The following is a 13155-nucleotide window of genomic DNA, read 5'->3' as shown; positions in this document are numbered from 1 at the left end:
GTAGTTTAACCCTCACTATAAAAACTAAAAAATGGTTTAGAGTATGACTGAGCATGGTCTCTATAGATACATTCAAATACCAGTTCTTACTATGTAACATTGGAGACATTAATTAAACTCTACGTACTTCTGTTTTCTCACCTTTAAAATGGGTATAATAATAGTACTCACCTACAAGGATTTACTTTTTGAGGATAAAATGAATTGAAATACATAATATAAAACCCTCAGAGCAGAACATGATACATTATAAATGTTCAGTCAATATTCTCGACTATTACAGTAAACCAATGTATTCATACAGTAAACCCAGTAAAATCATTTTGCTTCTGCTTTCTCAAAGTCTTATGATAAAATTGCACATTGTATTAGTAACTCACCACTTAACTCATTATTAACAAATAACAAGCTCCTAATCATTGGAGTGTTGGAATTCTTTCATGCTTTACCTATGATCCTGTCACTTAATTTTTAGGCATTCATTAGCTTCAAATATTCCACTGCCCAGTATAAAAAAAAAAGTAAGAATGCTCAAATTTTCTAATTAGACAAAATGAAACACTGACACAGAATACACTTTCAAGGATCATACATGTGTTCATAACGTCTCAAGTCCTTACTGGAAAAATAATCTTCATTCCAGAAAGAACATCAATAATTTTTAATGAAATAAATCACTATAACTTAATTTAAGGAGATTTACAAAGATATTTCAAATTATTTGTATGCAATGTTTCTAACATAATACACTTTATGAGCATGCTGAAGAACATTTACAGAGCACAGACTATATAAGCCATCAAACTGTCACCAAACATTTATTGAGCCCCTATGTCCATAATGATGATGATGTCTGGTAAAGCACTGTTAGAAATCTCTAAAACTAAAATGGAGCTGGCTTTTATTCTAAGCCTAGTGTATTTTTAAATCAAGCCACAGGGAAATGATTACTTTTGTTTCTATTCAACCAAGACCTGCACACAGAGTTTATGGAATGACATAATATCCTTCCTGAAATCAGACCGGTATGTAGGACCAGTATCCTTCACACATAACCAGTTCCTGAACCTTTAAAAACAAATCCTAATTTCCAAGGAAACAATCTCATCAAATGCTGCTCACTAGAATACATATTGTTCCTTTTGGAAACATTACAATAAGATTTTCATGATTACGAACCCCAGCTTCCCCTCTAAAATTCAATATAATCTTAAACCCATTTAAGTGGAAGTTGTATTTTTATAACAACTCTAGAAAATCCTGGTCAATTTATGTATCACCAATATAATAATTTAGCTATTTAGTTAGTCTGCAAGGGGCTGGTTATAAACTTCATAAATATATTGTATATGTGTAGGTATGTGTGTATGTCTTTTAAATGGGCAACTGAAGTTTCTTAGGAATGCTCATCTTTCTGCTCTACACAAACCTATCCTAAGATAAACAGCACATTTTAAACTATTTCTGGAGCATGAAGGGTTTTTGTGATTTTTTTCCCCCCTTGAGAATAAAAAGGGACATCTAGCAGCTTGTAATCAGTATCCTCTCCTGTCTGCCTTACAAAGCTGGTGCTTCTGTCACAAGATCTGTTTTGAGGTTAGCAGACACCTTTATCTTTTACCAGAAGAACAATATCAACAAATCAGTGGTAACTGCTGACATAAACGTACAAATAGGCAGAGAATGTGATTTTGGTTGTTAGCCCAAGGGCCTTAAGAATAGAATTTTAAATTTCTCCCTTCACTAACAGTGTTCTAAAGAATCTTGGCAGGGTGGAAGTTAGTTCTTCCCCCTCTCCTAATTAAATAAACAAGTGTCCAAGTTTTAAGTGTGACAGAGTGTGAGGAACCTGCTGAAAAGCTCCTAAAATCCGTACTGAGGAAACCTGTCTCATTTATTCTGTAGACACACATTAAGTTTTGGAAACTGATGGTTCACTGTCCCATCCTGAAGTTTTCTGTGGACTTGACCGTTGAGTTATGTGGCAGCTAAGTGCTGTCACTGTTTGCTTAAAACGGCAGCCTGGAAGTTATTTCTGAAAGGTATGCGCGCCGTGGCATAGAAATCCGTATCTTGTAAAGTGAAAACAGTCATTTTTAAAAATGGGGTTAGCATGAAAGAGAGCCCAAAGAAATCAGAATTAGCAACAGCCTTCCGCTACCAGCGACTCACCTTGTTGAATTTTAGTCACTAGCTGATGGCGTGCTAGAATCCGGCTCATCCTGTAAGGAGAGCGTCTCGTAGTCTGATCAAATCGCAAATACATCTCCTGGCCCTCAGGTGTCATGGCATTTAGATAGTAGCAACCTGAAGCTGGGGTCCGGGGTCCCTGACTCAACATCCCGGCAGACTTTCTTCTGCCCCCTCAGTCTGCCCTTGTGGCGGTTTCCGTCTGCCTCCAGCCTCAGTCACCGAGCGAGGCACCCAGCCCGGCAGAGCGCAACAGACCCAGCGATTTTTAAAAAAAAAACAAAAAAGGAGTGCCAGGAGCCACAACTCAGAATTCCAGCCCTCGGCTCTCACGTGACCTCGCAGACCCAATCGCAGGGAGGCAGGAGACGGGACGGGACGCGCCCGGCCGCAAGCCCCGGGAGAGGCAGGTCCCGCAGATCTGATCGCGGCGCAGTGCGGGAGGCCCACGCGAGCACTGCCCTGCCCTGCCTGGCCTGGCGTGCCTTCGAGTTGACGAAGCCGGGAGAAGCGGCACTCACTGAGAGTTCAAAGGAAGAGAGAGAGGGAGGAGAAAACGGCCTCAGAAGGAAAACAATGCCTGGGCACGGGAAAAAGCTTTCTGGTGTTGAAGATTAGGGAAAGCACGCTCGCCTTCTCCCGGGCAGCTGCAGCCCAGCCGGGTAGAAGATGGGTGTGACAAACGACGTACGCGAGAAGCCGCTTCACATAAGCATAAAGCTCTGAGTATAAATTACCACCCTTCATTACAAAGAAATAAATAAAGCTTTTCCAGTGAAGAGTAAACTTGAGGTGCTTTAACGCCCTGAGTAAACACACTCCAGGCCCCTGACCCTCGGCATGGGAGGTTGAGAGCTCTTACGGAGGAGACTGGCAGAGGTCAGCGTCTTTGTTGAATATCTACCCCTTAAAATTTTCCACTTCCCCAATTTTTTAACCACCCAGAGGCAAAATATTGATATTTTGAAAGTACCTGTCGCATTTAAGACACTGCCAGGAATCACTGTAAAAATGCAGATTCATGCAAAGCTGCTCTCACCAAGCTGCTTGCGATCCATAGAGAAGTTATGCAGAAGTGCTAATACAGGCTTACAGGAAAGGGGCCTCAAAAAGACACAAGAGCAATGTTAGAGGAATCAATATTATTTTTGACTGAGGTGATGAGAGCAGGCCACACAGAGAAAGAGACCTTTGGGTGGGATTTGAAAAAAAAAAATGGGTGGGATTCTGACAAGTAGAGCCTGAGGAGGGTCTGTGCCCACATGTGTGGAGATCTGGAACCAGAGTGTGTGTTTAAGGAAACTGCCAGTAATTCCACTTGGCCATATCTGAGTATACATATGGGAATAATTAGCGTTTTCCCTCTATTTTTTTCTCTCTAATATTGTTTGATGTGAAGAGGAAAAAAAAAATCCATAGAAAACATGTTATCAAATTCTGAGCCTGCGGCTGAAGGAATAAAGTTCTTTGAAAAAGAGGCATATGGCCAAGCTGTTCTTATAGTTGGCTGACTCAAACTTAAATATAGCCTGGCCTGGGATTTCGAATCCTAATAATGAAAAACTCTCAATTGAAAGTTCAACAGGGCTTAAATTAGGGCCTTGATTCTTGCTGTGTGTGTCAGACCTAACGTCTTTCCCTGTGGAACCGTCTGCAATTCTGGGAAGCAGCTCATTTCGCATAAATATCTTACTAGGTAAAAGTGAAAGTCACTCAGTTTTGTCTGACTCTTTGTAACCCCATGGACTGCAACCTGCCAGGCTCCTCTGTCCGTAAGTGGCAAGAATACTGGAGTATTCCAGTACTCCAAGAATATTGGAGTACTCCAGAATACTGGAGTGGGTAGCCGTTCCCTGCTCCAGGGGATCTTCCCAACCTAGGGATAGGATTGAACTCAGGTCTCCCACATTGCAGGTGGATTCTTTACTGTCTGAGACACCAGGGAAGCCCTATTAGGTAAATGAACACCTTAATAAAGATCCCTTGGACCTTCACTAGAATATATTCTCTCTCATAGCAATTGTGAACCTCTTCTGATAATCATGCAAAGAGGAGGTAAGGGTCAGGTTTTCAAGTCAGCATTGATACAGGAAAGAAAAGGAAGCTCTCATGAGTCACGGTGTTCTTTTTCCATTTTTATTTAGGATTTGATCAGAGTTTTTCTACTCCAAGGGATCTTTTGTGGACAGTGAAAGGGATCTAATATCTAGTGCCGCTTATGCAGGAAGCCTGGGCATGCATGGCAGAAAGGCTTAGCACTCCACTGCAATATTAGATACTCTGGAGGTCTACTCCCCCAGCTCAGATCCAGCACTGGCTTCTGTCTGATGGAGATAAAGATGTCAGCCACCTTGTGTACACCTTTTGGTTTGATAGTCTAGTGCTGAGAACGTCCTTGCTGTAAATACCCACCAGTTATTACTTTTCAATGGGAGAGTACAGAAGAGTAGAGAGAGCAAGAAGAAAGGACCTTGCAAACCTTGGATATGTTCTGGAAAACCAAGCAAAGGGAAGGAAACACAGGAAATGATATATAGTTGCTTTCAGGAAGCAACAGTTAGAACTGGACATGGAACAACAGACTGGTTCCAAATAGGAAAAGGAGTATGTCAAGGCTGTATATTGTCACCCTGCTTATTTAACTTATATGCAGAGTACATCATGAGAACGCTGGACTGGAAGAAACACAAGCTGGAATCAAGATTGCCGGGAGAAATATCAATAACCTCAGACATGCAGATGACACCACCCTTATGGCAGAAAGTGAAGAGGAACTAAAAAGCCTCTTGAGGAAAGTGAAAGAGGAGAGTGAAAAAGTTGGCTTAAAGCTCAACATTCAGAAAACGAAGATCATGGCATCCAGTCCCATCACTTCATGGGAAATAGATGGGGAAACAGTTGCAACAGTGTCAGACTATTTTTTTGGGTTCCAAAATCACTGCAGATGGTGACTGCAGCCATGAAATTAAAAGATGTTTACTCCTTGGAAGGAAAGCTATGATCAACCTAGATAGCATATTCAAAAGCAGAGACATTACTTTGCCGACTAAGGTCTATCTAGTCAAGGCTATGGTTTTTCCAGTAGTCATGTATGGATGTGAGAGTTGGACTGTGAAGAAGGCTGAGTGCGAAGAATTGATGCTTTTGAACTGTGGTGTTGGAGAAGACTCTTGAGAGTCCCTTGGACTGCAAGAAGATCCAACCAGTCCATTCTGAAGGAGATCAGCCCTGGGATTTCTTTGGAAAGAATGATGCTAAAGCTGAAACTCCAGTACTTTGGTCACCTCATGGGAAGAGTTGACTCATTGGAAAAGACTCTGATGCTGGTAGGGATTGGGGGTAGGAGGAGAAGGAGATGACAGAGGATGAGATGGCTGGATGGCATCACTGACTCAATGGACGTGAACTCCATGAACTTGATGGACGTGAGTCTGAGTGAACTCCGGGAGTTGGTGATCGACAGGGAGGCCTGGCGTGCTGCGGTTCATGGTGTCACAGAGAGTCGGACACGACTGAGCGACTGAACTGAACTGAACTGAACAATTAAAAAAAGACTGACCATTCCCAGTACCAACCTTGTAGTTTAATACTGATGTGGCTGCATTTAAAAAATAAATAGGAATGATTCTTACTAAAGCACTGCAGTGTATCCTGGCCAGGTTACCATTTGAAAAAATCATAATGCTTCCTTTGCACAATAATGAACACATGAATACTGAAAGTCCTGAGGTGTTTTGTAATGAAAACATCAAGATCATAAATATGTATTCTTTGAAATATGTAAACAGATACAAAATGTGAAACATAGTATTTCATAGGAGATGGCAAGGAAGAACAAGAATTTTATGCAAATTAGAGGAAAAAGGGAATCTGAATTCCCTGAGTAAAAGACAGACAACTTAGAAGACAGCCCAATTTCTCTAAAAATCAGTCTGAGTAAAGGGATCTATGAAGGATCACGTATAACATCTTTGTCTTCCCTGTGTCACATCCAACTTATTTTTTTATGGTTAAAGTGTGTGTATGCTCAGTTGTTTCTGACTCTTTGTGACCATATGGATTGTGGCCCACCAGGCTCCTCTGTCCATGGGAGTTTCCCGGCAAGAATACTGGAGTGGGTTGCCATTTCCTCCTCCAGGGGATCTTCCCAACCCAGGCATTGAACTTCTGTCTCCTGCATCTCTTGCATTGTCAGGCAGATTCTTTACTGCTGCGCCACCTGGGAAGCCCATTGGTTAGAGTAGTATCTACAAATCTATACAACTGTTCACCATGGTTTTGCCATTGTGTGTGTTCAGAACCATATTTAAGGCAGGTAAGTAGCATTATTTTCTCATTAGCATCATTAATATCTTATTTTATGCTAATGTTTTGCTATGAATCCTAAGCTCTTTCAATGAGTTCTTTTATCATTTAGCCCCAGTGTTAAAAGAATCACCACTGGGTGGGCAGTTCTGCTTGTTGTAAATGTAAAATCAAGAAACTGCTGATAATTTTCCCTGGGCTGAAATGTTCTCCACGCATCTCGTGGACAGAGGTCTTCCTCTTCACTGGTGAGTGAGTGGGTGAGGACCAAACGAATCAGAGAGGGAGAGAGTGCTGAAAACCCAAGATGCTGGATTTCCTCCTTTCCAGTTCCTTCAAAAGTGAGGAAAATGGATGGTACTAGTTTTTCGTTTTCACCTACTTTTCCTCTTTCCTAATTTGGTCATTAAGAACAATCTTCCCTCAGACTATTCAGGGATGGGATAAACAAATCAATATTGGAAACCAACAAGAACAGTGAACAGGGGAATGGAAAAGGGAGAGTGGGTAACAAAGCTAAGAACCCACTGGGTGCTAACCCTTATGCCATTTACATGTCACATCTTTAATTAATCTCCATGGAAACTCTCTGTGCTATCCTATAGATATGATTTTGTCAAAAAGGAAATTAAGACTCCCAGAGGTGAACAAATGTCCCAGGTGATACGGCGACCAAGTGTAGAGCTTCTGTGTATCTCCAAGCTGATGATGTTTTAACTCTTTCCACTATTACACACGAGGGACAGGAAAGGGAAAACTGTGGCACTAAAAGGGTGCTGGGGAAATTGGATCAGGGAGAAAATTTTAGGAAGAATATACTGAAAATCATCTTAATCCTATTTAATTGTATGTGATGGAAATATGGGTATAGGGTAACTAAATTCTTGCAGTGGTTGAGATCAAGGTGCCATTAGAGTAACACACACAGCCCAGAGCCTTTAATTAGACCAGTGAGAACTATGCACTGCTTCTGGAGTAACTTCAGACTGAGAGCTGGAGATCCACCCATTCCTTACCCAATCCTACAGTGAAGAGGCAGCCTGACGGCCTCTCTGTATAACAACTCTCTTCTGAAGGGTAGGCTGTTTGCCCTCTGCTTTCTACTCGTCCTCAAGACTAACTCTGCATATTGGCTGGCCTCTTCGATGGCATTTCTTCCTAAGGCAAACACTCCAAATACAGCCAAAACGCTGAAATTTGACTTCTAAACAAAACTTTTGGTATTTAAAATTTTTTAATCTTTTGATAAATGATCCCAGATTAGCGCTCAACAGAATTTTGTGTCCACGTGGCAGAAAGTGAGGAGCGCTTTTACAGAAGCCAGGAATGTCTCATTGTGCTTTCATCTGTCTGCTGCTCCTTCTGTTCCTTCATGCACATTCCAGCCTCCTCATCAGCCTGTTCAGAGGGCGCCAAGGCAGTTCTGCCAAGTAGGAAAATGTCTGAGATACAAGTGGTTGGTGGAAAGAAAGCAGAACCAATCTGGAGGGTTGCTTTTGAAACTACTTGAATCCAAAGGTTGTGGTTTCATATCAAAGCTTCCTGTGGGCTCTCAGGCTTATTTCAAGAATTTCTACCAGTTGATTTGTGATGTATGTGCCCCATTTTTTGTCAATAAACCTTTCCAATATGCATACATCACAGGCCTGATGACCGGTGCAAGCAAGCCGGGATATTAACATTCACAGCCATGACCAGGACCGTGCACAAAAGGCTTCATTCTCTTCTGATTCAGTTTTTCCACCTTGGGCCATGTCTCCCACTTGAAGTCCAGATCTTATTGCAAAAACTTCTGGGTGGTAATGGATTTCTTTTCTTTTTTTTTTTTCGGTCTAGCCCTCGTTGCTCTCTTTAGTTAACTTCATCTCTGTAGGCCTTTCAGAGCGCATTCTCTGCCCTCATTCCATCCCCTGGGGATCCAGCCATCAGATCTAGTTCATATGGCCAGCGATTTGGCCTGACTTGTCCTGGGCTCACTGCCTACACTCATCCATTTCAGCCAAACCAAAATTCTTTCACTTTTATAAGTTGTTTCAAAGATCTGGAACTGTGTGCTTTCCTACTCTTTCACCCTGTCAAAACCTACTGCCTTCAGAAACAGTTTCATGACTAATGCAAAAACTTTAGTATTAACAGTCATGTTAATACCTGTAAATATTGGTTATGTGACACATTAATTAGATTAGATTGTTACATGCTAATATGGAGTCCATTTGTTCATTTCAACTATTACGCATATAACGTTTTTATATCTTGGATTGGGAAAAGATATTAAAAATCTTCCAATCCAACCACCCAATCACGATACAAGTCATGGTCAGATCAATGAATGAATGTTCTACCCAACAAATATGAAGTGTATTACCTCACTGAGGACTACAAGCTATTTAAGAAAGATTTGCTTATAATTTCAATCCATTGGTTCTAATTCTGTCATTTGGAATTAGGACAAATCTGTTCCTTCTTCCATGTGCCTGTTCTTCAGATATTTTTAGAAAACCAACCTCTTATAAGACTCTCCTTTCATAGGTTAAACATTTTCCATCAAACCACACAACTTCTAACTATTTAGCAAGCTGATTGCTGTCTTTTGGATCTGCTCCAGTCTGTCAGTATCTCTTTAAAAATACTGTTCTTACCCTAAACTTAAGCTCTAGACATGGCCAAGCAGAATAGTATATGGTATAGGGTATGGGTACCTCCTGCTCTCAGGGGATTGCACTCTTGTTGATCCAGTCTGAGATAATGAGAGGTTTTATTTTTTTAATCTATATTTACTCAATCATTAATTCAGCATGGTATTAATGTGAATTAATTAATTAATGCCTGCACAGCACTGCAGTAAGTATGAAAGATACAATGGTGAATGCGGTGTATTTGTCCTTGTCTCAAGGGACAGTCTGGCAGAGAAGACAGAAAAAAAAACTCACTATTACACGAATGTTAAGTGCTATGTGGGAGGCTGTCTCTATCACCTCAGACTATGTTAGAGTCAACATACGTGGTGTTTCTGTGTTTCCATAAGATCTGTTGTTAAATGAGTGTTCTCTATCCTATAATTAACAAATGACCTTTCAAACTTAAGAGCAGCTTTTTAAGCTTATTAAAATTACCGTTGTGTTGTTGTTTAGTCAATAAGTCATATTCGACTCTGCAACACCATGGACTGTAGATGGCCAGGATCCTCTGTCCGTCAAATTTTACAGGCAAGAATACTGGAGTGGGCTGCCATCTCCTCATGCAGGGGAATCTTCCTGACCCTGGAATCAAACCGTCATCTCCTGCGTCCCTGACACTGGCAGCTGGATTCTTAACCACTAGCATCACCTGTGAAGCCCCAAGGAATTATTGACACTTTTAATTCCTGATTTTCTCTTCCAACAGTTTTCATGTCAGTTCAGTTCAGTTGCTCAGTCATCTCCAACACTTTGTGAGCCCATGGACTGCAGCACACCAGGCCTCCCTGTCCATCACCAACTCCTGAAGTTTACTCAAACTCATGTCCATCAAGTCAGTGATGCCATCCAGACATCTCATCCTCTGTCATCCCCTTCTTTTCCTGCCTTCAATCTTTCCCAGCATCAGGGTCTTTTCAAATGAGTCAGTTCTTCGCATCAGGTGGCCAAAGTATTGGAGTTTCGGCTTCAACATTAGTCCTTCCAATGAATATTCAGGACTGATTTCCTTTAGGATGGACTGGTTTGATCTCCTTGCAGTCCAAGGGACTCTCAAGAGTCTTCTCCAACACCACAGTTCAAAAGCATCAATTCTTCAGTGCTCAGCTTTCTTTATAGTCCAACTCTTACATCCATACATGACTATTGGAAAAACCATAGCTTTGACTAGATGGACCTTTGTTGGCAAAATAATGTCTCTGCTTTTTAATATGCTGTCTAGGTTGGTCATAACTTTTCTTCCAAGGAGTAAGCATCTTTTAATTTCATGGTTGCAGTCACCATCTGCAGTGATTTTGGAGCCAAAAAAAATAAAGTCTGTCACTGTTTCCACATCTATTTGCCATAAAGTGATGGGACCAGGTGCCATGATCTTAGTTTTCTGGTTGAGCTTTAAGCCAACTTTTTCACTCTCCTCTTTCACTTTCATCAAGAGGCTCTTAAGTTTTTCTTCACCTACTGCCATAAGAGTGGTGTCATCTGCATGTCTGAGGTTATTGATATTTCTCCCGGCAATCTTGATTCCAGCTTATGCTTCATCCAGCCCAGCGTTTCTCATGATGTACTCTGCATAGAAGTTAAATAAGCAGGGAGACAATATACAGCCTTGATGTACTCCTTTTCCTATTTGGAACCAGTCTGTTGTTCCATGTCCAATTCTAACTGTTGCTTCCTGATCTGCATACAGATTTCTCAAGAGGCAGGTCAGGTGGTCTGGTATTCCCATCTCTTTCAGAATTTTCCACAGTTTATTGTGATCCACACAGTCAAAGGCTTTGGCATAGTCAATAAAACAGAAATAGATGTTTTTCTGGAACTCTCTTGCTTTTTCGATAATCCAACAGACGTTGGCAATTTGATCTCTGGTTCCTCTGCCTTTTCTAAATCCAGCATGAACATCTGGAAGTTCACAGTTCATATACTGTTGAAGATTGGCTTGGGGAATTTTGAGCATTACTTTACTAGCGTGTGCGATGAGTGCAATTGTGCGGTAGTTTGAGCATTCTTTGGCATTGCCTTTGGGATTGGAATGAAAACTGACTTTTCCAGTCCTGTGGCCACTGCTGAGTTTTCCAAATTTGCTGGCATATTGAGGGCAGCACTTTCACAGCATCATCTTTCAGGATTTGAAATAGCTCCACTGGAATTCCATCACCTCCACTAGCTTTGTTCGTAGTGATGCTTCCTAAGGCCCACTTGACTTCATGTTCCAGGATGTCTGGCTCTAGGTGAGTGATCACATCATCATGATAATCTGGGTCGTGAAGATCTTTTTGTATGGTTCTTCTGTGTATTCTTGCCATCTCATCTTAATATCTTCTGCTTCTGTTAGGTCCATACCATTCTATCCTTTATTGAGCCCATCTTTGCATGAAATGTTCCCTTTGCATCTCTAATTTTCTTGAAGAGATCTCTAGTCTTTCCCATCCTATTGTTTTCCTCTAGTTTTTTCACTGATCACTGAGGATGGCTTTCTTATGTCTCCTTGCTATTCTTTGGAACTCTGCATTCAAATGGGTGTATCTTTCCTTTTCTCCTTTGCTTTTCGCTTCTCTTCTTTTCACAGCTGTTTGTAAGGCCTCCTCAGATAGCCATTTTGCTTTTTTGCATTTCTTTTTCTTGGGGATGTTCTTGATCCTTGTTTCCTGTACAATGTCATGAACCTCCATCCATAGTTCATCAAGCACTCTGTTTATCAGATCTAGTCCCTTGAATCTATTTCTCACTTCCACTGTATAAAGGGATTTGATTTAGGTCATACTTGAATGGTCTAGTGGTTTTCCCTACTTTCTTCAATTTAAGTCTGAATTTGGCAATAAGGAGTTCATGATCTGAGCCACAGTCAGCTCCCAGTCTTGTTTTTGCTGACTGTATAGAGCTTCTCCATCTTTGGCTGCAAAGAATATAATCAGTCTGATTTTGGTATTGACCGTCTTCTCTTGTGTTGTTGGAAGAGGGTGTTTGCTATGACCAGTGCGTTCTCTTGGCAAAACTCTATTAGACTTTGCCCTGTTTCATTCTGTACTCCAAGGCCAAATTTGCCTGTTACTCCAGGTGTTTCTTGACTTCCTACTTTTGCATTCCAGTCCCCTATAATGAAAAGGACATCTTTTTTGGGTGTTAGTTCTAAAAGGTCTTGTAGGTCTTCACAGAACCATTCAACTTTAGCTTCTTTAGCTTTACTGGTTGGGGTATAGACTTATATTGAATGGTTTAATACAACAGTTTAATCTTGCTTTGTTCTTTAAGGTAGCTAGTGAAAATACCTACACTCTAAAAGTATAAAATAAACAGTTAAGTGTGCTTGGAAAAAGGTAAAGGACGGGTGGAAACATTAAGAAAGCCCAGTTTACAGACACACAAATCACACAACCCTGCATATTTGCAGGAGGTGGCTAAAAATGTGGCTTAAGATTCGTAACAGACAAGACAAAAAGGAAATGAGATCAATTATGAGATTTAATATATCCATAATATAAAAACAGGGCAGTTACTCAAGATAAACATAGATTACCAGGTATTGAGGAACTCTAACCACCCCACCAGGGAAAATTTTCCTGGGTTCTCAAAAAGAATCGGCATCCTCAATGATACTGGATATGGGCCATGGTTTCTTAACTGACACTTCAATGTCAATAATAGTGTGATAACAAAGCACTATTTAGGAAAATTAATTCTAGGAGGGTCCCCTAGAAAACATGATTTTAGTATGCTAGCCTCTGTGATCTTTAAGCTATGTGTTGAGTCATATCATTTCCCTGCTTAAAGTACTCCAAGTTTTCTATTCTATCTGGAAAAAATTCTGGACTTCTTACTTGGCCCATGAGGGCCTGTGCGATCTATTCCCAGCTCACCACTTCCACCTCATAACAATCTCCTCACTCGCCGTCTCTAGACTTGGCTGCCTTAGAGTCTTCTTTCTACATGTGCTGCTCCTCAGCCTGGAATGTTCTTCATGGAGTCCTTCCCATTGCTGGCTCCTTCT

General features: G+C 41.1%; 1 protein-coding gene across 1 annotated transcript in view; it reads right to left on the bottom strand.

The window, feature by feature from the left end:
• STARD13 (StAR related lipid transfer domain containing 13) overlaps positions 1–2391 on the bottom strand; it is a 167375-nt gene extending 164984 nt beyond the window's left edge. The window contains exon 1 of the mRNA XM_052650353.1: positions 2173–2391. Coding sequence (XP_052506313.1) covers positions 2173–2341 — 169 coding nt within the window. The 5' untranslated portion in view covers positions 2342–2391. The remainder of the gene's footprint in view (positions 1–2172) is intronic.
• Between the last annotated feature and the right edge of the window lie 10764 nt (positions 2392–13155).

The sequence above is a fragment of the Budorcas taxicolor genome, chromosome 12 (genome assembly GCF_023091745.1).
Source record: "Budorcas taxicolor isolate Tak-1 chromosome 12, Takin1.1, whole genome shotgun sequence".
Classification (NCBI taxonomy): Eukaryota; Metazoa; Chordata; class Mammalia; order Artiodactyla; family Bovidae; genus Budorcas; species Budorcas taxicolor.
This window is presented reverse-complemented; position numbering and strand designations above follow the sequence as displayed.